General features: G+C 40.8%; 1 protein-coding gene across 1 annotated transcript in view; it reads right to left on the minus strand.

Annotated features, from left to right (window-relative positions):
- Nucleotides 1-26,300, minus strand: part of sptbn5 (spectrin, beta, non-erythrocytic 5) — a 68,432-nt gene that overhangs the window by 28,653 nt on the left and 13,479 nt on the right. The window contains exons 7-47 of the mRNA XM_046063269.1: nucleotides 25,265-25,351; nucleotides 25,087-25,194; nucleotides 23,076-23,160; nucleotides 22,855-22,988; nucleotides 22,399-22,619; nucleotides 22,059-22,197; nucleotides 21,790-21,924; nucleotides 21,157-21,245; nucleotides 19,511-19,664; nucleotides 18,422-18,625; nucleotides 17,752-17,958; nucleotides 17,255-17,426; nucleotides 16,611-16,747; nucleotides 16,225-16,437; nucleotides 15,913-16,065; nucleotides 15,152-15,282; nucleotides 14,759-15,010; nucleotides 14,558-14,633; nucleotides 13,664-13,875; nucleotides 13,245-13,488; nucleotides 12,929-13,068; nucleotides 12,368-12,467; nucleotides 11,950-12,120; nucleotides 11,669-11,833; nucleotides 9,806-9,895; nucleotides 9,524-9,660; nucleotides 8,221-8,407; nucleotides 7,883-7,992; nucleotides 7,677-7,767; nucleotides 7,056-7,172; nucleotides 6,569-6,726; nucleotides 6,335-6,467; nucleotides 5,887-6,032; nucleotides 5,449-5,563; nucleotides 5,249-5,359; nucleotides 3,056-3,235; nucleotides 2,768-2,971; nucleotides 2,539-2,688; nucleotides 2,358-2,462; nucleotides 1,351-1,539; nucleotides 961-1,116 (exon numbers count right to left, since the gene is read on the minus strand). Coding sequence (XP_045919225.1) covers nucleotides 961-1,116; nucleotides 1,351-1,539; nucleotides 2,358-2,462; nucleotides 2,539-2,688; nucleotides 2,768-2,971; nucleotides 3,056-3,235; nucleotides 5,249-5,359; nucleotides 5,449-5,563; nucleotides 5,887-6,032; nucleotides 6,335-6,467; nucleotides 6,569-6,726; nucleotides 7,056-7,172; nucleotides 7,677-7,767; nucleotides 7,883-7,992; nucleotides 8,221-8,407; nucleotides 9,524-9,660; nucleotides 9,806-9,895; nucleotides 11,669-11,833; nucleotides 11,950-12,120; nucleotides 12,368-12,467; nucleotides 12,929-13,068; nucleotides 13,245-13,488; nucleotides 13,664-13,875; nucleotides 14,558-14,633; nucleotides 14,759-15,010; nucleotides 15,152-15,282; nucleotides 15,913-16,065; nucleotides 16,225-16,437; nucleotides 16,611-16,747; nucleotides 17,255-17,426; nucleotides 17,752-17,958; nucleotides 18,422-18,625; nucleotides 19,511-19,664; nucleotides 21,157-21,245; nucleotides 21,790-21,924; nucleotides 22,059-22,197; nucleotides 22,399-22,619; nucleotides 22,855-22,988; nucleotides 23,076-23,160; nucleotides 25,087-25,194; nucleotides 25,265-25,351 — 6,108 coding nt within the window. The remainder of the gene's footprint in view (nucleotides 1-960; nucleotides 1,117-1,350; nucleotides 1,540-2,357; nucleotides 2,463-2,538; nucleotides 2,689-2,767; nucleotides 2,972-3,055; nucleotides 3,236-5,248; nucleotides 5,360-5,448; nucleotides 5,564-5,886; nucleotides 6,033-6,334; nucleotides 6,468-6,568; nucleotides 6,727-7,055; nucleotides 7,173-7,676; nucleotides 7,768-7,882; nucleotides 7,993-8,220; nucleotides 8,408-9,523; nucleotides 9,661-9,805; nucleotides 9,896-11,668; nucleotides 11,834-11,949; nucleotides 12,121-12,367; nucleotides 12,468-12,928; nucleotides 13,069-13,244; nucleotides 13,489-13,663; nucleotides 13,876-14,557; nucleotides 14,634-14,758; nucleotides 15,011-15,151; nucleotides 15,283-15,912; nucleotides 16,066-16,224; nucleotides 16,438-16,610; nucleotides 16,748-17,254; nucleotides 17,427-17,751; nucleotides 17,959-18,421; nucleotides 18,626-19,510; nucleotides 19,665-21,156; nucleotides 21,246-21,789; nucleotides 21,925-22,058; nucleotides 22,198-22,398; nucleotides 22,620-22,854; nucleotides 22,989-23,075; nucleotides 23,161-25,086; nucleotides 25,195-25,264; nucleotides 25,352-26,300) is intronic.

Consider the following 26,300-nt stretch of genomic DNA (forward strand, 5'->3'; position numbering starts at 1 on the left):
CTACCGGAAAGGGGAGAAGTTGTGTTAACCTCATCCCATTATTGCATGTTACTAACACAACTTCTCCCCTTTCCGGTAGTCTTGTGCTTTCTCGTCCCTCTCCTCTCTCCTCCTATCACTTCCTGCAGGTGTTTCTGGCTCTGGAGCTGTGGAGTCTGGATCTGTGGCTGCGGGTCTCCTGCTGCCCCCGCGTTCCTGCTCGACACCCTCTGCTGCAACGACTATTGTTACTAGTCCTATTGTTATTATTGTTATTATAATCATTAACATTACGATTATTATCATTAACACTACTGTAAATATCTGTACCATTTTTCATTTAGTCTATAGCAACATAACCTTTACTGTCTGTACCTCTGTGTGTGTATATTGTGTAGGCTGCCTCCCTCCCCTCTCTCTCCTTCCAGCCCTCTCTTTTTCTCTCTGTTCCTCTCTCTCTCTCTCTTGCTCTCTCTCTCTCTCTCTCTCCGGTCGAGGCAGATGGCCGCCCACCATGAGCCATGGTTCTGCTAAAGGTTTCTGCCTCTTAAAAGGAAGTTTTTCCTTGCCTCTGTCGCCTAGTGCTTGCTCTTGGTGGGAATTGTTGGGCTTCTGTAAATAGCATCACAGAGTACGGTCTAGACCTGCTCTTTTATGAAAAGCACTATGAGATAACTGTTCTTGTGATTTGGCGCTATATAAATAAAATTGAATTGAATATCTGTACTACCTTCTTATCTTTTATATATATATACTGTATGTATAATATAGGTCACATTTGTTGTCTCACATTTCTGTTAATTTTATCTCATCATATCTCATAAGAGACTTGTGTCTTTCTAATCCCATTTGACCTCATCTAATCTCACTTCATTTTATCTAGTCAAATCAGGTCTCTGTCATCTCACAATTTTATTCAATCAAACCTCACCTTCTTTTACCTCATCTAATGTCATCAAACCACATCTCCTCTCTACTTACTAGCAGTACAGAGCTGATGATCTCGCTGTGAGCCAGGATCTCGGCCTCAAACACCTGATGCTTCTGGAGAAGCTTCATCTTGGCCTGCAGATTGCTGAGGTCTGCTTTACCGTCCTCCGCCATCTTCTGTATCCGCTCAGACACCCACTCCTTAGCCTAACAAACAGACGGGTAATCATTTAAAACAAACAGAAAGGCTGCAGCTGTAACAGAAAAACCCACTGACAAGAAAAATAGAAGGAAACTTCTCAGAATTTAACAGCAATAAATGTAACTGAAACAATTCTGAGATATTATTTGGCTTCAGTTAATTTACTTTTATTCATTAAAACCATACTTGACAATATTGTTAAACAAGGATGAAGAGTCTCTGACTGATTAGTTGGTTACCTCTGCAACATCTCGGTTGAAGATACACAGCATCCTGGAAAGCTCAAGCTCCTCCCTGCGTTTGACTGACAGCTCCTTGATCCTATCACGCCGCTGGAGGAGGGCCTTAAGTTTAGTTTGGACCCGTCTGCTCTTCTCTCTGCTCAGCTGCTTCTTCAGCCGCTTGTCTAGTTCTTTCAGAGAGAACAACTGGACCCAACAGAAGGAGGGAAGATTTAAATGAACACTGCAGCACCTTACTGTAAGTTAAAGAACCGTTATCATCAAAAGCAGGGCTGTTCAACAAAGAGTTTGCGGTACCAGATGACAAAAAAGAGTCCAGTTCTAGATCCCCTCTTCGGTCTTCTAGAGGGTCGAGTAAGTTAACATGGACCAAAGGTTTTTAAGCACCAACAAATTGTGACCAACAGAGCATATTAAGGCCTTTACACATCAAGTCCATATTTTTCGTCTAAAATTGTCAAACGTTTAAAAATAAATACAACCTCGTGTTATATAAATCATGCGTACACACTGATTTCAAAACTTTTGTCCGTCATTAAGGTTTGCCAAACGGGTTTGATTTTCTGTGCCTTTCCCCATCTGTCAAAAGCACAGTATTTATTTCATAATTCAGACTTCCAACAAGTCAGATAATATTCAGATGGAAGATAACAAGGAAGAGGATGAGGACGGCACACAGAGAGAGAGTGACACACCGCTTGACGACTCCCATTTTGTCTCGAATAGAATAATAAAAAGCATCATACTCAGTGTGCAAGGTTTCTGTGTGTAACCATTCTTATCGGATAACATACACAGAGGCCTGCAGAGGCCTTTACTTCTTAAATCCACCACTTATCCATAAAAGTGTCCACATTTTTCCAGTCCAAGTCCAAGACATTTGGTAAATACCCCCCTTGACTCTAACAGACTATTGAGTAAATGGAAAAAATGACTGATATTGAAAATAATGGTTAGTTGCAGCTGTACATTGTAGTACAGGAAAAGAGATTAAACACACAGACCTTGTCCTCCTGCGAGCTGAGCAACTTCTCAAAAGCTTCATGGCGTTTGATCAAACCTTCTGTCTCATCAACTGTGTTTCCCAAAGTGCTGTTCTGCAACAGGATCTGTGGAGACACAGTAGATATTTTACCTCTGATCAGACACTGAGCGTGATGTTTGTCATTCCCTTTAGAGATGTACCTCCTGTGAGCTGGAGGTTTTGTCCATGCTGTTAACGTCTCTGTAGAAGACTTGCTCCAGGTGAACAGTTTCTAACCAGCTTTGTTTCTCGTTCCACTGCTCCTCCAATTTGTCTCGCTCTGCCCGCAGAGCCTCCAGCTTCTCCAACACCTGGAAGACCCATAAACAAACAGTTAAACACCACTGACACCAGACCAGTACCAAAACAGCCATCCTCTCTCTTCCTCACCTCCTTCCTGTTGGCCCTGTCCTGTGTCTGTAGCTCTTCTCCCATGTCCAGAACCTGTTGGTACATCTCTTGTCTGGCTTCCATCTCGGCCCACAGCTGCTGGTGCTGGGCCAGCTGGAGGTCGGCGGTCGCCACGTCGCTGATGGTCTCCCCAGCAGCCATCGCACCAATCAGCTGGCTGCACCACAGGAAGTAATCTTGCACCTGGAGAGCACAAAAACACACTGATAAGAACTGAGAGAAGCTTGATTATTAATCGTGTTAAAACATTCATCCGTCCGTCTTCACCGTGTTGAGGAACAGGTATCTCTGGCATGCCAGTTTTAGCTCCGCCTCCCTCTGCTCTGCGTGAAGTCGGAGCTCCTCCCACTGCTCCACCACTTTCTGCTGCACTTCCTGTAGGCGGAGCTTCAACTGAGGCGTGCAGAGGTCCAGGATGGAGTTGGCGGAATCCAGCTGCTCCTGCAGCTGCAACACACAAAGAATACATACATCACGTTTAGGGCTGGGCAAGTTAACGTGTTATTATCGCGTTAACGCATTAATTAATTAACGCCGACAATTATTTTATCACACATTAACACAGTTTTTTAAAATAATTATTATTGTGAAAGTTCGTTGTTCACTGGCTCTGAATACACATACAGTCAAACCAGTTGTCACAGGAGGAGCGGGATGTTGATCAGCCTGCAAATCAGCCATCCAAACAAGCAGCGGAGGGAGGCAGGCAGACTATGCTGGATGCAGCGTGTGGGAGAAGACAGCGCTCCGCGAGTAAACGGCAGGCGCTCTGTTGAGAGTAACCATGGCAACTGATTCTGTGTCTATTTAACTTAAATAAAAATTATAGGCTACATACTTTACCCGAAAGGCCTTAATCTAGTTTTGCGGGGATGCTCTGCCATGTGAATTCCCTCCTGTAATGTCCTGATAACTATTCAGATTCTGGAAATTCACAAACAGTGAGGATCAGTCTCTCTTCCGATGATTTGTGCTGCGCGTCGCGTACAAAAAGTTCAACACAATTCAACTTCGGCAGCGGGTGAGTTCAACCGCAACAGTTTCACGGAAACGCACACGCTAACCTGCTACTGAACATAGACTGTTTCTGCTGCTCCCTGATAAAAGAAAATGTTTTTGCTGATACGTGTTCAAAAAAATCCAAGAAAAGTGGACTCTGATGGTCACTTTAACAAGTTTTAACAAGCTAGATAAAAGGTAATGCCCTGGCAGTGGCAAACAGCTTTGGTTTAATATTTGATTTGATTACATTAATGTTTAAGTTGAGATTTATTGCTACTAAAGGGAATACTGCTGGTAAAAAAACACATTATTTGTGTTTGCAAACCACGTTATTGCACTTTTGTGTATTTAGCAGTACATTTAAATTAAAAGTGCGCAATACACTACTTTAGAATTTATTATTCAATTTTGCGCATAACAATGCAATTTTAATCGTTCCCCAGCACAAATCATTTTAAATAACTGTGTGAGCATCCACAAGAATCTTTACAGGAAACATGCTGAGGGTTTAATGCCTAAACGTCAGAAGCCATTCCAAGGAACGACAGATCAATTTCTACTTCACAAATAAAGTCTTCTTCTTCTTTTATTTTTTCGTATCTCAGTCCATTCCTTTTATGGGTAAGTGACATTTTTATCTATCTCTCCCCACCCCCCAACCCAAATACAATCTCCAAAACAGCAGTTTTCTTCTCAAAATCTTTATAGCAGTTTGTGTGTCTTTCAGTTAAGAAATTAATTGGGGAGATTTTGGTTGACTGGGTAGCCAGAGTTGCTCGCCCCCAAAACAGCTTGATTCCAACAGTTTGCTGCACACATGCTAGATTTTTAATGAAAGACATGCAGAAGTGGGCCAACAGTGGGCCAAAGCTGGCCTGAGTTGAATTCTTAGCCCATATCACCACAAAACCAAAATGAAAATTAACTAAATACATTTGCTAAAATAATATACGTAAGTACAATTTTGACGTACAGGTACTTTCCTTGCGTATACTATTTTATGATACTTTATACTATTGTACTACATCTCAGAGAGAAATATTGTACTTTTTACTACACTACATTTATATGACAGCTACAGTGATAAGTTACTTTACTAGTACACTTTAGATGAACTAAAACATATGATCAGCTTATAAAATAAAAATGTTTTCAGCCAGTAGTTCCCAAATACAACAATGCAGATGTATTGTATGCAGTCATGCCAATAAAGCCACTTGAATTCAAACTGAACAGAGATGACGTAACGCTCTCTCTACATGGCTCTGGAGCAACCGTAGTATCAGAGTTCCTACAGCTGCTAGAAGTATGGCAGAGCATGTGGTGGAAAAACCTTAATTTCTGATGCTCCAGATAAAAAAAAGGAAACTGCACTCAGAAGAAGGGCTACAGTCAAAAAAGAAAGAAATGGATATCTTGATTTTTGACTGATTAACTCTTATCTCTCTCTGTCTGTACCTGTTGCTCTGTGGTAGCCAGCTCATGGAGCAGAGCTTCATGTTTCCTCAGCTGTGACATCACTCCGCGCAAATCCTTCGCCACGTCGTCAGGGATGCTCTTCTGTCGCTCCTACAGAGAGGGAGAGAAAGATTTATACTGCATGTATGTATGTATAGACAAATGGACGGATGGATGGATGTGATGTGTTGATACAGTACCTGTATGAGTGTCAGTGCGTCAGTCAGGTCTTGGTAAAAGCGGTGACATTCCTCGGCTCTCTGCAGCTGATCCTGACGCTCCCTAGCCACACCCTTCAAATCCTCCCAGCATGCACTGCAAACAACATCAGAATTAACAGAAAGAAAGAAAAAAAGAAGATAGAAGTCAAATACAAAGCTGCATCTACCCCTGAAGCCCTTACTTTAACTCTTCCCCTGTGTTTCCTTCCTTCCCACATTTATTAAAACTTCTTGACACATTATCTCTATACAACAAGTAACGTTTTGAAAACTGCAGCAAGCTATTAGGGTGGAAATGGCGGTAATTTGTGGTTCATGTGCACAGCAAACAAAAAGGTCAGATTTTTTCTACCGTTTCAGGCATTTCAGTGTGTTTGATGCACCTTTAGAAAATGCTAATGTGGATGTAAAGAGTACCTGAGCTGCTGCAGTGTCTCTCTGACTGTAGAACTCTGTGGGTGTTTGTCGCGGATCAGTCGAGCAGCCAGGTCACTGCAGCTCTGCAGTCTCTCCTCTCCGACTTCCAGCTGCTTCAGGAAACCTTCAAACTTTCCACGAAGCAACTGAAATGTCCCCCAAAAACATAGAAACTCTTTACTTTAAAGTGACCTTCACCGTCTTTACCCTAATCATTTTTTAAGGTGTCTTATCATTCATGACTTTCATTTTCTAATTTTCTTGAGATAAATGGTTTTCTTGTGAGCTTGTGAACTATCACATTATCTTGATATAAAATTGAGCTCTTATATATTTTTTTCAAACATGTTTAATATGAAAAATAATAATATAAATCCATGCTGGTAGCTGTTTGATTTACATGCTGATCATCTCTTTTTGCTACAGGATCCTGTTAATGAGATGTAACCTGAACATGTTGGTAGTCGTTGCCCAGGTCCTGAGACTCTGCTGTCTGCTGCTGCTGGCTCATCCAATCCTCCAACTCTGATGACTCTCGTCTGAACTCGTGGAGATGGAGGACTTCCTTTAACCTCTGACCCCTGACAGGAGACACAAAGGTGGGCAGGTTCATAGAAAGAGCTTATTGAGGTCTAGACTACAGCATCAGAGATGAATGGCTTCTGCATCCTCAAAGGTTTACCTGAGAGCAGCCTGGTGCTGCAGCTGCTGGTTCAGACTGCTGACGCGACTGTAGGGCCTGCTGAGCTCCTCTAGGCTCCAGTTCTGAAACGCCTGCTCCACCTGGTCTCCTAACTCCTCCACCTCCACTTCCAGCACCTCCCGCTGGCCCTCCAACACCTACAAAAACAGAATCATCAGGATACTGTCCACAGATATACCTGCTGCCACATTTCATATTTCCCCATCATACATTGCTTGAATGCTGTTTGTTAAAAATATTTGTTTAAAACATATAATCACAAGAGGTGGACATGTTTTGGAAAATAAGCTCTACAATTGTTTAATCTACATATAAGATGCAGGGAGAAAAGTGGACAAATAGAAAGTAAAAATACCTGTATCTCCAGAATTCAGTTTGATTTTGACAAGGAGTTCCACAGGGAACTATTTGAGCTCCTCTAATGTTTTTGTTTAGTCTAGATCTCTGGGGAGAGTGGGTACTATACCTGATGTTTGGTAATAAGACTCTGCGTGGCCAGCTGGTCTTTGCCATAGTCTTTGGTGTTCACCACAGTGAGTGTCTCAGTCAGCCTGGACTCCAGCTCTGAGCAATCCAACAGCAGCTGTAGACAGTTCACATTTAGAGAAAAATCTTCACAAAATGCTTCCAAACCAAACACTTTCTCAAATGCACACTTTTAGCAGACCAGACCAACCATTCTCTCTCTTTCAGCTAGTGAGGTAACTTTGGTATTAAACGCCTTGCTATTAAGGGCTTTGTTGATGGAGGGCAAAGTCTAATGCCGGGTGCAGACTACACAATATTTTTGTCTTTTAAGATGGCCACTGTGTCAGATGAGACGATTATAAAATCATAACGTCTCCGACCATTAACAGCTTCTTGTATTTCACGACCTGAAACATTGTGGAATTTGAGGTGGAAGGCAAAAAAATTCTGAGAACTCTTTTTGTTGGGATGGCGTGAGGCATTGTTTTTTGTCCTCCATGATACACTACACAGGATATAATGATCAATTGTTGCGCCCAACGGCCATTTTCAATGCCGACACTCTGCATCTGTCGGGACGGGCCTATATCATGATACTGTGTAGTCTTAACACTCTTACCTGTTCTCTGGTGATGGCCTTGCTCAGGTGAGCTGCTCTCCTGCTGCAGGCCTCTTCTAGCTCCTCCCACTCTGCACTCAGGTGCCTGCACCTGCAAAAAGCAGCAAATAGTCCACGTAGTCATGTATCAAGGATAACAGAAAAATTCTGACATAAAATGCAACGGTAAATTGCACAGTTCACTCTGAAGAGAGACACAACGGCACCTATGGAGCACTTCTTCTCCGTCTGATTTGCTGGATTTGGCCAGGCTCCGCCCCTTCTCCAGGACATGATTCAGGTATTTTCGGTGGGCACTCACTTCCGCTTGCAACTCCTAGGTGAACAAACACACACAGGCAGAAAAACTGATTTCTCTTTGTTTAAAGCTGTTGTTCTGAATTGTAAAGTTGAAGATATACCTGCAAAATGCACCTTTATAATTCACAAATCACACTTCAGTTCTTTTTCATGATCATTATTATATAATTCTGAGCATTTTAGATAAATAAAATGGGAGAAAATTTGACCTTTTATAAGTAATTAACTGTAACCAAGTCGGTACCCTGTGTTTCTGCATGAGACTGATGGCTCCAGCCAGAGACTTGTCATATCCTGTAGATCCAGAGGCAGGAACATGTTCAGAGATCCAGCTGAGCTCCAGGTCCACGTCATGATAAAATCCAAACAGCAGCACGGATGCCTCCAGCTGTACACGACGCCGGTCCAGAGGCTTCTGGAGAGACTTGAACCTGCAATCCGAAGCATGTCAAATCAATATCATCTACTTTGTTTCCCCCTAAATCTAAGATAAATTATCTTCCTCCTTTTCCTCTTGCTATTTTTATTGTTAGGTTTCATGATTCAGGTAAGTTAAAATCTATAAATAAACTAAAGAGAGGTGGGCAGGGGACAGAATCCTGTTGAATTCCTGTTTTACTCCCCAAGAAAGCTGATTTAGGATTGTTTTTAATAACTGACGGTTACAAAGATTTGAACTATTGTACAGTTTTATCAGACATTAATTAAAAACTTTTGAAGATCCAGAAAAACTGCCGACATTATTTCACCTTTGTAAATATAAAGAAGATTTAGATCTGCATAATAACTTGAAATGGAACCAAATTATAATAGATGAAAATAATGATTGAATTAAAAAAATGCTGAGCAAAATTTTTTTCAAGAACCTTGGTAAAAACAGGTTGGATGCTAATTTTATTTCACCGAGTTACATGCCTGATCAACTATTACAGCTTTTAAAAAGACTAAGGGTCTATAGCCATGCTAGCATCTCTGTAAGGCCGTACTTTGGCACAGCGTTGCTTTGAGCTGAATGCTAACATCAGCAAGCTAACATGCTCACAACGACAATGCAAACATGTGGTTAGCTAAAGCAGTATAATATGGGTGGAGTGAGTATGTTGATTGTGGCATGGGTTAATAATGTAAAATGTACGATAAAACAAAAAAAGCCTGCTAGCCACACTAGGTCCTTCAATTTTTTCTCACGCACCATTTGCTGTCACCACTGCTGTTGGCTGTTGCTGTTCAGGCAAATTTTGGCATGCCTGCAGCATAACGGCTGAATGTAATTTAGTTTTGCAGGTATTTTGCAGGAATGTCCGTAAATTGCATGGTAATCCATCCAATAGTTCTTGAGATATTTCACTAAATACCATACATGTCAATTATGAAAAGTCAAGTCAGTTAGATTCATCTTCTGGAGACCATACAATGTCTGTATAAAATCTGACAGCAATCCGTCCTGTAGTTGTTGACTGACTGACGTTGCCATCCCTATAGCCATAGCTAAAAACGTTATTAGCAAAGATGCTCTCTGCTCTGCAGAGTATACATAGTGGACTCACAGAGTGAGGTAAGTCTCGGTCTCCTGGAGGATCCTCTGTGAGTCAAAGTGATTAGAGGCAAGGTGTTTGGCCCTGCTGACGATGGAGTTGATCTTCTCCGCCAGCTCCTTGGCCTCCTGCTCCAGCTGCTGATGCTCCTTCACACAGAAACACAGCAGTTATTGACCACTAACAGGATGCCAGTTCCACAATAACTACTGTATGTAATTAGACTGGATCACCATTTAAAATGACTGGTGTTATACCAGCGTATAACATCTTGTGTGGCCTCAGTGACCTCACCTTCAGAAGCAGTCGGCTGGAGCGGAGATCGTGACCTTTGGCAGCATTGTTCACCATCCACTGGATGGCCTCAATCTTCAGCTTGGCGTCCTGAGGATAGAAGAATGACTTTAACTACAATAACACAGAAAACCCAGTTTACCTAATGTATATGTTTTATTGTAAAAGCATCAAGGCTGACAGATATCTGGTTAAACTCTGAAAGAGTTTATTTCTATGTTAATAAAATGTTGAATATTGTGAGAAATAGTCTGTCTTCTTGTTTAGTCATTTAATTTTGTTGTTAGTTTGCAAATTATTTAGGTGGTTAGAGAGTTATTGCACTTGCTAATAAGCTGATCCGTCAGCTGAGCCGGGCAATTATTGTTTGATTTATTTATTAGTGAGTTTCTAGTCAGTGAAAAAGTCAGACAACTAGTTTGCTGGTTTGTTTGCCAACAAGTTTTTAGTTGTTACTCATTTCATTAGGGATTCATTCAGTCACTGAATTACTATCTAAATTACACAAGTTGGTCGGTCAGTTAGCTTAGTTTACTAGCTAGTCAATTAGTTAGTTAGTTGGCTTTGTTACTCACATATCTAGTTGGTTAGACAGTTAATATGCAATAATTAATATATTAATATAGTCTTTTTAGCTCTTAGGTAGTCAGTCGGGTGATGGATTAGTTGATAAGTTCATTGGCAGTCAGCAACTTGTCAGTCAGCGCTTGAGTAAGCTAGTCAGACAGTCAGCTAACATTAGCAAGCTATTTTTTGCACAGTTTGTTTGTCAGCTAATGCTAGATAGTTAGCTACTGTGGACTTAGCAATCTGAGTATGTAACGGTAACTACTAGGCCGACAGTCAGCTAACATTAGTCCGGAGGCCAGTTTGTTAGCCAGTGTTTTAGTCAGTCAATCAATAAAATTGGTTAGTTGGCTAGCTTCAGTCAATTATTTAAAATGAGTCAGTTTGTGACTAAAGTTAGTTAGTGAGTTAGCAAACTGGTAATTCAGTCAGCCAGCTAACCTAACTGCCCATGGGTGGTGATTGTGCAGCTCAGGTTCAATTCACCACTGTGACACTGCAATCTGTCCCTAAGCAAGACACTTAACCCCTAGTTGCTCCAGAGGCGTGCGACCTCTGACATGTAGCAACTGTAAGTCACTTTGGATAAAAGCGTCAGCTAAATGAGTAAACATAATGTGATGTAAATCAAACCTGCCTAATGGTAAGCAGTCAGTTTGTGAGCCAGTCAGTCAGCTAAGCAGAAATTGTGCCGGTTAGTACAAATATTAGGGTCTAGACTTGCTCGAATATGAAAAGGTGCAATTAGATAACTTTTGTTATGAATTGGTGCTGTATGAAAAATGTAATTAATTTAATAGTCAGTTATCAGTCGGTTGGGGACTTTAGTAGTCATCTAGGCTAACTGCTTTGTTAACGTTAGCCAGTTGCCTGAGGCAGTGATTAGAAAGCTGGTCAATTACATTACATTTACATTTATTCATTTAGCTGACGCTTTTATCCAAAGTGACTTACAATTGCTATACATGTCTGAGGTCGCACGCTTCTGGAGCAACTAGGGGTTAAGTGTCTTGCTCAGGGACACATTGGTGGATGCGTCACAGTGGGGATATGAACCCAGGTCTCTCACACCAAAAGCATGTGTCTTATCCACTTATCCATCACCTCCAATTGGGGAGTTAGCAATAAAGTCACTTAATTAGTCACATAAGATGAACACTGGTCAGTTAAAGTTAGCTGATGAGTTGGCTAGTTGGCTGGCCAGTCAGTTAATCAATTAGTTAGCTAAGTCAATCACATAGAACATTTTTATTGAATAACTCACTCAGTCAGTCAGTTAATCTCTCAGTGTTTTACCTGCAGCAGATCCATCAGCTGCTCCTGCTGTCCCGCCTGTCTCAGTTTGTCTCCTCTGTCAGCCATCTTGTTTTGAAGTATTTCCCACCGGCTGCTGAGCTGAGTAGACTTCCTGTTGATGCTCTGACTGTTGTAGTGCTCTTCAGTAAGCATCTCCTGTCCCACCTGAAAATATACATAATTTATGCAATGTGAAAGAAAAGTCAAGTAACTGAAGAAGTTGATTTAGATGCGCTGTATGAACTGTACGTCATTGAATTAACTAGTGAACAGCGGTTTACCTGAACCAGTCGGTCTAGCCAGACCTGGTTAGCCTGCATCTCCTTTTCAGCCGCCTCGTGTCTCTTCAGCTTCCGGAGGATGTTGGTGGGGTCGCGGTATGACTCGTCCTCCGCCACCTTAAACTTCTCCTCAATCCAAAGCAGCAGCTCGTCTGCATCTCTCAGGAACTCCTGCAGCACAAAACATCAGGACGACTCACTCTCTAATGACTGAGTTAAGCAGAAATATAATCAGATATTTGACTAAAAGACTGAAACTGGCTGTTAATTTTACACATAGTGGAGTTTCATGGACCATTGTATTGAACTAAGGAGGAATTTTGTCTGGTGTAGGGGGCAAGGAAGAGGTCATGAGATCATCTGAATCGCCGAGGCATCAGGGTAAACATCAAGACAAAAGTAAAATACATAATAATACCTGATATTTCTTTGAGGCCAGCAGCAAACTCCTCCTCTCCCTGCTGCTCTCTTTCAACTTCCTGTTGGCTGTCTGGATGCTCCTGCTCCTTTCCTTGATGCTTAAAGATAAACTCATTATTTTTAAAACAGCATTACACACATACAATATCACTGCTAGTTAGGTAGATCGCTTTGGTTTGTTGCACTCAAAACAAATAAAATACACAAAACAAATTGTAGACATTTCTACAAATGTCTACAATTTCTTTTGTGTTTTTGTCTTTACATCAACAGTGTTAGGCAGGAAGTGTAAGGAGTTTATAAGGCTGACAGGCTGTGACACCAACCAGGGTAAGGATGTGTCATAATTATGTATATACAGGATAGCATAAACGTACATTTTTGATAATTCTTTATAAGAATATTCTAGTTCTAACATATGTTACATACTTCAGATATTCTGTGTCAGATTCATTCCTCTAATTATGATTGTCATGTTTTTACTTTTACCAAAGGTTTCTGTGGCCTTAATGTGATTTTATTCATATTTAACTAGGTAAATTCTCCACTTCTCTCTTACAGTTTTGCAGCATAGTGTTGTTGGTCGATGAGCTCCTGGCTGCGTTCAGTGAAATGTTCGACTTGTTGGTCCAAAGCCTTCAGGAGACCTTCCAGCTCCTCCTGTCGGCCCAGCAAACTGTGCACACTGTCCACCGAGTCCTGCATCCATAAACACACATATATTATCAAAACACATTATTTTTACTGTTGAACTTGGCATGTATGTTCTTGTATGTTCTGTGCCTTGAGTTTACTGAAAATGTATACCAAATCTAATAGTTTTGAATTTTTGAGGAGATGGACCATGAAAACAGATCAGAGTAAAACCTCCTCACCCCGACGTCTCTGACCCTCAGTCGGGCTTCGTGTCCAGACAGCGCCGCCTCGATCCGATCTCCTAACTGGTTCAGCCTCTGGAGCTCCACTCCCTGCATTAAACACTTCTTCCTACTGGTCCACATCTTGTCAAGCTTGAACAAATCAGCTTTGAGATTGTCCAGTGTTTGTTGGATATCGACACTCCCTGTCTTCCCATTGGAAGAACCAAGAGATTGTCCCAACTTCTCCATCTCCTTCAACCTGAGAAACCATGGTGGACTTATTAAAACAACACACATATTTTACACCGATGGTTATTAATGTTGAGCTTTGCTGTGGGGCTAAATATTTCTTTCTCATACTTCAGAGAGATCAGACATTATTTTTCTGTATCTGCTGAACGTTCAGCCAGCAGTGAGAAGCAGGCACTCTTTACCTGCTACTCTGCTCCTCCATCTCCAGCTGGAGCTCTTGGTGTTGTTCCAGCAGGGCGACAGCTGAGGCCACGTCGGTTGCCGTCTCCTCCTGCAGGAGGCGCTCCTGGACCGAAACAGCCCAGCGCTTTAGCTCCTTGGCCTGCTGCTGGAAGCTCTGCAGCCTGCGGGCCTCCTCCAGGAGCTGCTGTCTGTCTGCTGCCTGACGCTTCAACTGGTCCACAACAGAACAGGAGAACAGTATTAACAGGAGCTGGTGTGATTTATGACTAGAAGGGGGTCAGCTTAAAGGTCCTTCAGTTCATTCAGTTATATGTATTTTGCTTTGAATGATGAACTTTCAAAAAGTATCACAGTTCCAACTGTAAGAAGTGACTGAACTAATTTAGTGAAATCATTCACAGAATCATATTTTTATGGCTAAATACTAGCCTCCAACGACAGGAGTCTGAATATACGTGAGACAGAAACATATCAAAGCCAGCAGAAGGCATACCGTACCAATATTTTATATAACACATTTCAGTGTTTCTTTCAGACTTTTGTCAGCAGCTGAAGGTAAATATTAGCTTATGATGGACTTGGACAATGGTGAACTGAAATTAGACAGTTCCACAAGTAGCAGTGTCAAGAATTTTGAGTGGCCAGAAAAATAGAAAAGTGCAGAAACTAGAGGCCTTCATATCTTAAAAGTAAAAGGTTACTTACTTAGACCTTCTTTTATACGGTCTATGGTCATAACTAGACTCATAAATAGATCAAATGCATCAGTAGGAGTCTGAAGGTGTTTCTTACAGCTTCAACACTGTAACTCTGTGACTGGTGTCTGTCAGTACACAGAGAAGAGGACATGTAACTACTACAGTTCAGTCTGTGATGATGAATTGAACTCAGACCTGATTCAGCAGAGCCTCCAGACCCCGAACCTCCTCTACGATGGCTGCACTCTCTGCTGGACTGAGGTCCTGCTTCCTGTAAGACAGGAAATAACACCATGGACTATACAGGTTTCATCAGACAAATGTGATTTTTTTCTTCAAATCTTTGCGTTAAAATTAAAAGAAAGGAGGTTTCTAATGTTTAAATCAGATCCGTACATCCTGGCAACGCTCTTCAGGTAGGCGATCTTGCCCTCTAGGGCCTGGATGTCTCTGAGGGCCTGAACCTGGTTCTTCTCCTCAGTCAGCAGGGTGAAGGAGCTGCAGCCCACGTCCACAGTGTCGAGCTGGGACAGCTGACCCTGCAGCTGAGCCTTAGCCTCCTTGCAGCTCTGCAGGAAGGACTGCACGTCTGCTGTGCTCAGCAGCTCACGTCCTTTTTCATCCTTCATATGCTGGATCCGTTCCCACCTGCACACACAAGGGACAGGACACCAGACTCTGATTAGTAGATTCTGTCTCCGTATGTCACTCTAGTTAATTTCCAGTCAGTATCATCAGCTCACTTGTTAACCACTTCTGGGCCGAGATGTTGTCATGTTTAGTTTGTACCTGTTGGAAACCTTCTTTTCTCTGGCCCGGATCTCTCTCTGTTTACTGTGTTGGCTCTTCACCAGCTCATCAGCTATTCTGATGATGTCATCCAACTGGCCACGCCCACTCGCCAACTCAGTCAGGAAGTTCTGCAACAGGAAGTCGAGGTCAATAAAGCCTAAATCTAAAATTTTAATATTTTACTTTGAAAACTATCACTTTGAGTTTATGTGATTTGAATTTTCCTCTTTAAAAATTTCAGTAAGTAATTCTGAGTAGTGTAATTTCAAAAACACATTTTAGGGTTCACAAATTAAGATAAATTGTAATTTCAGATCTAAAAACCTTTTACCGTTTTGGAGAAATTCAGACACACAACGTGAAAATCTGCGCTACAAAAGATAATCAGTCAAGTCTGAACGGAATCTTTCTGCCAGTCATATGGTCCAAAAGGAAAAGATCAAATGTGTGATTAAAAAAACCCAAACACTTCAGATCCTTCCCATTTCCCTTATTTTGTCTCCCCACGTTTAGATCTTACTGTGTACTGATTCACCATTTAGTTCAAATGATTGGATCCGTGGTAACTGTAGGTCTCATTAATAAAGGAAGCATATTTTCATCATTCAATAGAATGTTTTTTTTCTTTTCATTGTCAGTTATTTTCCCATTTTAGGGCAGAGCTTGTTGCCTTTTAGCTGTAAAACTCATTTTAATACAATTTTGGTTTCCATCAGGATGAAAATCCTAGTCCGTCAGGATGTAATTGAAGTGTTCACCTCATATTTAGACTGAACAACTCCCAGGTTGTCGGCGTCAGTGCTGAAAGTGTTCAGGACGTTCTCCTTGTCCTCCATCCATGACTCAAACTCCTGGCAGCTGTTGAAGAATCGATGCAGACGCAGCGTCTCCTCCAGAATCTTCATCTTTGACTGCAAACGCAAAACAAATGATCAGGAAATCTGATATAATCTGCTTGAAGATTTAAGTGCGTCTTCATCTTTTCTTTTCCATCTGACGTCTTTATGGCTTGATTTGGATCTCCACACAAACAGTTTTATCGAACTACATTTCCCATGCTGACCCGGTACCTTGACCAGGTTGCACAGGAAGTTGTAGTCCTTGTCCAGGCTGGCCTGCGTGCTCTCCACGGTGTCTCTCTGGTACTGTGGGTCTGGCAGCCATGTTGTCTGGATCTCAGCTGTGCCACGACGCATCGACCGTCTGCGCCTGGGGCGACTTAGCTTCCTGCTCTGGCCTTCTGGCACCCCATTGGTGGAGGCAGGTGGTTTGGGGGGAGGTGCCTGAGCAGCATGAAGACATGAGGACATAAGGTTTTTAGATTAGATTATGCCTGACAACGATTAGACTTATTATTGATATAAATAAACTAATCTTTACAGGCAAATATTAATGGACATTTGCTTAAAGTTATTGACAATTTATACTATTTAAATTATATTGATTATTGACGTACAGTAGATGGCATCAGAGTCAGGTAGGTTTTGGGGATGAGCTGCTGGTTTCCTCGGCTGTCTGCGGCATGAACTCTGTCTCCATCTGTTTCAGTGCTGATGATTGTTACAATCTCATTACGATCCCACACAAACTGACCTGAAAGTCAGATTAAATTACAGTTAAGGTTCTGATCTATAATCTTTTCTTGTAAAAAAATAGTTTCTACCTGAGGTTACTTTCATTGCAGGTCTTACAAGAGGTAAAGTGTAAGGAAAAAGCAGAGAGCTGGACAAAGCATTACATTACCAATATTATTAATCTCTTACTGACCAATTTCAATTTTAAATAAGTACTTTGTCTGAATCAGCTTTAAAAAATGATGACATCTAACCAGAAATGCAATCAGCCAGTAGTCACAGTCCAGTCAAATCTGGAATGTCTTTTTTTAGTGTTTTGTATACAGATGTAATTGTGACATTTTTTTTGCCTCCCGTTGTGAAAACAATCCCAAAAACACTTTAAAGTAAAATAAATCAACTATGTTCTTTCTGTGTCACAGCAACAAAATTAACAATTTACTCAACAAAAACTAATGTTTAATATTTCTGTCATTTCTCATTATGCTCTGCTGTGTGATGGCGACACAGAGCAGACCTCTAGTACCTCTGCTGTATCTGAAGCGGACCTTGGCCTTGCTGTCATCACTCTGAGATGGGGTGCTCCCAGAGCCCCTCCTACCCCTGGCGCTAGGGGGTGGTGATGTCACCACTCCTGGCCCCTCCTCCTCTCCAGATGAGTCGCTGTATTGGATCATCTTACTCTGCTGAGTCTCCGCCAACACAAGAAAAGCGAGTTTTAAGAAATACAAATCATCAAGTGACATCTTTCAGAGTAACTTAACAACAGGCTTTTGTTGTTACCCTTTGTTGCACCTGCAACCATACCCGATAGTGATGTCATTATAGTTATTTCACCGCAGCAGGTTGAGACATTAAACCACTGGAGGTCAGCAAAGACAAGATTTTCGGGAGGCTTAAGTTACATGTTTGCGTTAAATCCTACATAGGCTACTACACTTAAATTCTAAAATACTACACTGACATGTTCTTACATGCTTGTCTCACAACTACACAGAGAGTATGATTTGAGTCTAAACTCACAGTCAGAGCTGTTAGCTGTGCTGCGCTCCTCGCCTGCTCGGACAGTCTCTTTATCTCTGAAGCGTAGGCTGTCATCTCCTTCTCCAACCGGAGGTGGCGCTGCAGCAACACCGTCGTGCTCGACTCATCCTTCCCATGATCCTCGCTGGTCAGCAGCGGCTTCCTGTCACCCAGCCAAGAGTTGGCCTCCGCCACATCTGCAAAGTACTGAACAGAGCAAAAGAAGTCACATGTGTTGTATTAAAACTAAGAGGATCTGAGGAAACCTGGATCCAGTCCCCATAAACCACAACTGCACTCAATAACTGTAAGCATGGTTGTGGTTTATGGGGACACAGCAGCTAAACGCTGGCAGCTAAAGATTTTGGCTTGAAAAGTCCTGAAAAACACAATTTATGGTTTGTTTTACTGCCCAAGAAGAAGTGCTAATCAATAGATTAGCTATGGTGCTAGCTAATTTGCAAATTACCCTGACGTTTTGTATTGTTACTGTGGCAAAATATTTAGGGAACATTTATACTTAGTTAATGCTGTATACTTGTCCCTATACAAATAAACATTAAGAAATATTGACTGGCTCAGAGAAACAGATTTACTTTTTTGTCTTCCTCTTCCGTTTGTTTTTTTTTTCCTTTCTTTACTTGTTTGATGAAAATATTTCCTTGTCTACCTGTTTTATGGCTGCAGCCGCCTGCAGTTTTTTGCGGCGTCCCGTCGCCTCATCGGTCAGGTGGCTCCACTGCTTCTTTAGTGTACGGATCCACTTCTGGATGGCTTGCTGATTGACCTGACCCTGTTTGGACAGCAGATCCTGACCTCGACCCAGAACTCCCTGGTACAGAGACTCCTGGGCCTGGAGCTCCGTCTCCAGAACCTGACAGAATGATTAATTTACTGAATTTACTAAATCACATTAAGTTACTGAATTAATGGCCCCAATACAAATGAAAGGGAAATTATTTTGTCTGCATCAATTTGCTTATGTAAAGATCCGTTCGGGTGTCAGGAGGAAAATGTTTAGATAAATCATTCCGGTCATGGTGAAGTGACGTCACAAAGGAGGAGGAGAAAAAATCAGACAGATTTTAATTTATGTCACACTAATGATGTTCACTTCTTGTACTTAAAGGCACTGAGGCACCTGTCAGTGTGAGATAATTTTCCTAGCTATTAGCCCACTGAAGCTGCCAAAATACGTAAATAAAGTCTTTAAAAAACAAAAAGAAAAAAATGTTTTTTATTTTTATTATGCTTTAAAAATATTTCTGTTCTTTCAGTATTAATTTAATTAATTTTATGTTGTTTTTAAGCATGTTGAATTGCCATTGTGTATAAAATGTGCTACACAAAATAACTTACCTTTTTTTTTTTTTTTTTTTTTTTTTTTTTTAGGTATTACTAATTTTAGCTGATTTTGGTAAACTCCAAATTCATTAAGATCAAGGCATTATGATTCACAAATTCACAGTGTTTTTCCCATGTGGAGAAAGGCAGACTCATACAAAAGCTCTGGAGCACTTGTAAAACCAAAAGAATTAATGTTCACACAAGTGGTTCTTGCATGAGACCAAATGTGTTTTGCTGAGAAACAGTGCATGTAAGCAGAAACGTCTGTTTACAAGAAAGCGAAACAGCACACCTTCAAATGAGGGAATTAAATTCGTATATTGAGCATAAAGTGTTTTAATTTAATGGAATGATTTATCAACACTGTCCCCCCTGACAGGTGTATGTTAATGAATGTATTTGTGCCGTCCACCTTGTGATTGTGTTGGCTCAGTTGGATCTGGTTGATGTCTCGTCCGAGTCCGGCCGTCTGCAGCCTCAACAAGCGTTCATACAGCCAGGCCTCCAGTTCCTCACAGTCATAGAAGAACTCAAACAACCTCAACTGAGCCTCCAACTGGTTTCTCCTGGGAGAGGAGAGGTGAAGAGAATAGAGGAGAGGAATGATGAAGAAAGACAGATGGAGGTTTAAAGTAGTGATACAGTGGATAGAAAAAGTCTACACACCCCTGTTAAAATGCCAGGTTCTTATGATGTAAAATAATGAGACAAAGATAAATCATGTCAGAACTTTTTCAACCTTTAATGTGAACAATTCAATAGAAAAACAAACTGAAATCTGCGGCTGTGTTCAGAATTAACCAATCACATTCAAACTCAGGTTAACTAGAAGTCATTACATACCTGTCCTTAATTTAAAGTGACTGAATTTAAAGTGATTAATCACAAATAAAGTTCATCTGTTCTAGTAGGATTTTCCTGATATTTTCTTAGTTGCATCTCCGAGCAAAAGCCATGGTCCTCAGAGAGCTTTCAAAGCATCAGAGAGATCTCATTGTTGAAAGACATAAGTCAGGAGACAGGTACAAAAGAATTTCCAAAGCATTAGATATACCATGGAACACAGCGAAGACAGTCATCATCAAGTGGAGAAAATATGGCACAACTGTGACTTTACCAAGAACTGGACGTCCCTCCAAAATTGATGAAAAGACGAAAAGAAACGTGGTCAGGGAGGCTTTCAAGAGGCCTACAGCAACATTAAAGGAACTGCAGGAATTTCTGACAAGTACTGGCTGTGTGGTACATGAGACAACTATCTCCCGTATTCTTCATATGCATGGGCTATGTGGTAGGGTGGCAAGACGCAAGCCTTTTCTTACAAAGAAAAACATCCAAGCAAGGCTGAAGTTGCTGCTGAAGTTGCTGCTGAAGTGCAAAAACAAACATCAAGTTCGTCAAAAGCATGTGGGAGAATGTGTTATGGTCTGATGAAACCAAGGTAGAACTTTTTAGCCATAATTCCAAAAGGTATGTTTGGCACAAAAACAACACTGCACATCACCCAAGGAACAGCATACCCACAGTGAAGCATGGTGGTGGCAGCATCATGCATTGAGGCTGTTTTTCTTCAGCTGAAACCGGGGCCTTAGTCAGGGTGGAGGGAATTATGAACAGTTCCAAATACCAGGTAATTTAATAAAAATAATAAGAGTGTAAAGTAAAAAGAAGAGTGGGCAAATATTGCTACGTCAAGATGTGCCATGCTAATAGACTCCTACCCAAAAAGACTGACTGCAGTAATAAAAAAGGTGCTTCAACAAAGTATTAGTCTAAGGGTGTGCACACTTATGCAACAAGATTATTTGAGGGTTTTAATTTTTCATTATTCCCCCTCAAAGATTTCAGTTTTTTTTTAATTGAATTGTTCACATTATAGGTCACATTAAAGGTTGAAAAAGTTCTGACATGATTTATCTTTGTCTCATTATTTTATATCATAAGAACCTGGCATTTTAACAGGGGTGTGTAGACTTTTTCTATCCACTGTATATATTTGTATTTGTTGGTTAGTAAATTAAGTCCTAAGCAGCTATAAAAGTAAAACCAGGAGAAAACCTGCTGCTGCTGAGGGAAACCAGAGATCTGTACTGAGTGTCGAGAGCTCTCACTCTGCTCTGAATCTGCTGGCCGTCTCTCACTTTCACCTGAGAGGAAGAGAAACATAGATTAGTGGAAAACTTTCCTTCTTCTAAAACCTAACAATCTAACAGCAGTGGTGGTGAAGTACTGCTAAATGCATGTAGCAATACTACAGTGTAGAAATACTGTTACAAGTAAAAATATTAGAATCAAAATATACTTCAAAGTACCAAAAATTAAAAACGTGTTATTATGCAGATTCGCCCATTTCAGAATAACAAAATGATGATTATTTAAGTATTAATATGAAAAGAATCACTAATGCTGTAGCTGGTAAAAAATTTTAGCTATTTTATACACTGCCAGGTATCTTAATTTATAATAATACATAATTTATTAGTTGATAGTGTTGAATATTAGTTGTATTTTGTATTAATCTGCAAAAAACTAGAACTGTAGCTGTTGTGCAGTAAAAAAGTACAATATTTCCCTCTGTAATGTAGTGTAATAGTAGCATAAAATGATTAAAAGTACCTCAAAATTTTACATAATGACAGTACTTGTCTGACAGTTTGGCAATATAGGCACGGAGCATAATCAATATTGTACCTTGAGCGCTGTGCTGCTAATAGCGTTGATGGTTTCACCGTGAGCTGAGATTCGAGCTTCCAGGAAATCCTGCTTCTGAAGGAGAGATTCCACCTCCGCCAGCTGGTTCCCCAGTTCACAGGAGCTGGCCTGGGACTGGAGACAGTGAGGGCGCGAGGAGGTGGGAGGATGGGGGACAGAGAGAGGTAGGAAAGTAAACACAAGAAGGAGGACAGACAAGCTTTCAAACTACATTTGCAGTTTTGCTTGTTTCAGCAGTGTATTCTCACCTGTAGTTCTTTAAGTTCCTGGGAGACGAGCTCAATGTCTCGGAGGATGCTGAGATTTGCAACTACATTTCCCAGCAGCCCCCTCTGCTCTTGGAGCTGCTGCAGTAGGTCCTTCCATCGATGGCTAATGCTCTCCTCTCTTACAAACACAAACAAATATACATGTGTGTATAAATATATATATTTACAGTATATTAATATGCAGTATAAACACAAGATGCGGTCTGTGATTAAGTTAATTAAGTTTTATTTTTATAACCGCTGCTTAAACACATAAATTGTCTTGCTGCTATGCCAATGACCAATCCTACACTTTCATTCCTCCATGTCTTTCTGTCACCTCCTGATTATCTGCTCCTTGCTGTGGTAGTTTCCTCTCTCGATGGTCTTGGCCATTTCTCTCAGGGCGGTGAAGCGCGGCTCTCTGGCTAGAGCATCTGTCGCCAGGGCCTCCAGGCGCCGGCTGGCTGCCTGAGCTTCCTCCAGCGTGGAGAGACTTCGGACGTCCTGCCTCCGGATCAGACGCAGCGTGTCCTCCAGATACCCATCCCTCAGTGCTGCCTGACGAACCAAAACAGACAGATCAGGTTTAAAGAGCAACATGTAGGTGATTCCACACTTTTTTCTTTGATGAGCCAATAATGCCAAAAAGAAATACCTAGCAGACACCTCAAAATGTGCTTCATTTCTATGCTACTGAAGTTCACTTACAGTCACAAATGTAAAAAGAGACTAAGGGTCTCAGAGAAGAGCATTACATTTTGGGACATTTAGAATTGTTAGAAACAGATGTTACCTTCCTCTCAAACTTCTGGGCAAGCTGCTCCAAGTTCTCCAGGCGAAGCAGCGCCTCCTGCAGGGCTCGCTCTCGCTCATGTTCAGCTCTCTCCAGCAAAACCCAACTCTTCTCTATGTCACTCAGGTTTTTACCTTGCGGGAATATCCCATTATAAAAAAAAGTAAAACTCTTTCTGCAAGTCAATGTATGTCTATGTTTCGTAGCTATCTGTTAAGTACCTTCTGGAGGATTGTAAGCCCATTGGTTGTTGGCTACCAGCTGAGTCTTCAGACTGAACAGATGAGCTTCGATCGCCCCACGCTCCTAAAGACCGACAGAGAGAGACAAAGAAAATACTAAATAAAACAAAACTCAATATATATAAGTGACATAGATGAAGAAGATGCAGAATATGTCAGCGCTCATTACCTTTAGACATCCCTCAATAGAGAAATGGCAGCATCAGTCAATTACTTTCTGCATTTGGCAGGTGACAATAGCACCTGCCAAATGCAGTTACAATTAGCTAGTAGGCTGTAACACAGTCACTCTTACTAGCCTCTCTTACTAGAGACTGAGATAGAGAGAGACAGACAGACATATGTTCATTGTCATCAATAATCATGCCAGAATACTTTGTTTGATTTTGACAGATTTGGCCACACTGTTTCTAAGGGGGCTTTCACACCCGACCAAGGTCCGAACCAAAGTTCATGTTTTGATACATTTTGATGCATTCGGTTAGGTTTGTTTGGTTTCAAACTGCAATTCTGCGACCACACTAAAGGACTTTAAATGACACACTTGTGTGCTGTCGTCATCATCTATGTGGGCTGCGTCTCCCTATACTTGACATCGATTGGTTTATTTAACAGTTCAGTGGGTATCTTTGACAAGAATGAATGAATAAAAAATGAGCATATGCATATTTGCCACTTTATTATTATTATGGCATTACTATCTGCAGCACCAACTATACTGAAGGCTCGTTCAAATTCGCAATTAAACTTCTTCGTTAACATAAACATAACATAAACATTAACGCCGCTGACAGGACAGGAGGAGAAGACAGCAAGTGACCCTTCTGCACCTCCGTTTCAGGAGAAACCAAAGATTTATGTGGCAGTGTGCTTCTATAGTGGCCGTCTGTTCGAAAAGATGAGCTGTCACTGGAGATTTTTAATCATGTCCTTATTTCAAGGCATTTCTCCGTGAATTTGCTTGCTTCCGGTTTACATGTCAACAGCCAAACTTCCTGTTAATAGTCTGAAACGAACCGAACCATGGTTCAGTTTGATTCGGACCGAGACTACCTCTTTTCGTCGGACCAAATTTCGTCTGTTTGGTCCGGACCATGGTCCCTGGGATCACACCTGAGACTCAGCTCCCAGTGTGACACAGGACAGGTAGAGATGGAGCTGCACTTTCTAACCTCATGCCAGAAATATAAAACACTCAGACAATAAACTTTGCAAACATTTCCCAAATATACCCCGAATTCAAATTTATATCAGATACACAGAAACTCCCCTATTTACTGCGAGAAATGCCCAAATGTCAAATAATTGCTGCAAAATATGTCTCCTCATGCCATGAAGGGAGGACAACCAGTGGAACCTCAGACTGATAAATAATTGTCCAAATTTTCTAATTATTATTATTTTGATTGTTTGATATTTTAGTAATTGTTTTGTTTTTAAATTTCACATTTGATACTGATTTCTTTTTATCTTTTTTATTATCATTATTATTTAATCAATTAATTCTTTTTTTTATTTGTTGTCTGTTAATACACACACACGCTCTTACAGTTTTATTTATTTTATTTTTTTAATATATTTTTATTTTTCTAACACACACACACACACACACTTTAATTACTTTACGCTTTCATTACTTGTTTAATGAAATGTATGGGGTTGATTGTTCTTATGTAGTTTGTATGATGCTTTGGCAATATTGTTGTTATACATTCATGCCAATAAAGCTAATTTGAATTTGAATTTTTGGTTCGGACCAAACTGAAAAGTCACAAAGTCCGGACCAAATGAGGTAGGTGTGAAAGCCCCCTTAATTAACTTGCCTGGTAAAATAAAGGTATATTAAAAATAATAATAAAAAATGTAGTGGCTAAAACATGACAGAATCAAAGCACGTGATAAAGTGAAACTGATAAAGTGAAACTGATAAAGTGAAACTTAAGTCTGAGCAGGTGAAAGGAGATATTTGATGGTTATGATGGTGTCTTACCTGGTATTTAGGAGGTTTCTCCACAGTTCTGTAGGTCTTGAAAGCCATCGTCAGCTTCTGCACCTCCCTCACAGAGTTTGGGAATCGTCTGTCATTCAGCTGCACCACCTTCAATCAATCAGTCAGTCAGTCAGACAGTAATCAGTCAGTCCATCAACAAGTCATGTTTTTTGGTTACCTTGGTTTTGATCCAGTGAAGCAGACCTGAGACCATTCTCTCATACTGGACCTTCATGTCATCCAACTCCATCAGCATCCCAACTATCTGAGGAGGACATTTGGGAAAATTCTGAATTACTCCACTGCCTCATTATTGCACAGAAGTCATTACTGTTACAATACTGTGAACATCAGGTAACAGAAAACTTTAATGGCTCTTAACTAAAGTTGTCATGATTGTTAGAATATACTGACACATAATGATGCCGTCTTGACTGACACTTTTTTTTTTAAACAAACAGGGTTAATGCAAGTTAAGGTAAGTTTTTCACTAAAATTACTTTAACAATTAATAGATTACAGTATAGTATTTGATTAGTTTTCCTTCAACAGACTAATCAAGTATTGTTTCAGCTGTACCTTCTATTTTATACATGTGTGAAAATGAGACGTATTGTGGAGATTTGCTTGGTTTATCCACAGCATAATACAAGTACCAGTTTCCCAACTTGTTATTGGTTACCATACCAATTCTTTTGGCTTACAATGATTTTAAACAAGACATACATTTTAACCTGGTTGAACTGTAAAATATTTCAGCACACTCGGCCGTTTTTTATCTAAAATACATCTAAAAAGAGCAACAATTGGTCATGTGTCAACATCAGACACAGCCACATTAAGCTGTGTGTCGTCAGCATAGCTATGGAAAAGATAGCAGTCCTTAGATTAATCCATTAAGAATCTCACGTTATTTTAGAGGGTTTTCTAGTGAGACAAAGAACTCAAACACACTAAACAACAGGCTGAAGTAAAGACACATAACAAACCTTATGGTGGGATCTGGCGGAAGATTCTCTCCTGTACTGCCTCTTTATCCACTGACCACTGAGACGTCCCCCCACTGACATACTTGTTAACGCTGTACTGTACAAACACGTACAGCACGTAACCCAGCTAACACCTTGAAAAACCTGGAATGCACCTAGACACAAATCCTGAACACTTTTCACCAACTGAAGATCCTAAAATCTAACACAGAAAGACTTTTATCA

The sequence above is a fragment of the Micropterus dolomieu genome, linkage group LG11 (genome assembly GCF_021292245.1).
Source record: "Micropterus dolomieu isolate WLL.071019.BEF.003 ecotype Adirondacks linkage group LG11, ASM2129224v1, whole genome shotgun sequence".
Taxonomy (NCBI): domain Eukaryota; kingdom Metazoa; phylum Chordata; class Actinopteri; order Centrarchiformes; family Centrarchidae; genus Micropterus; species Micropterus dolomieu.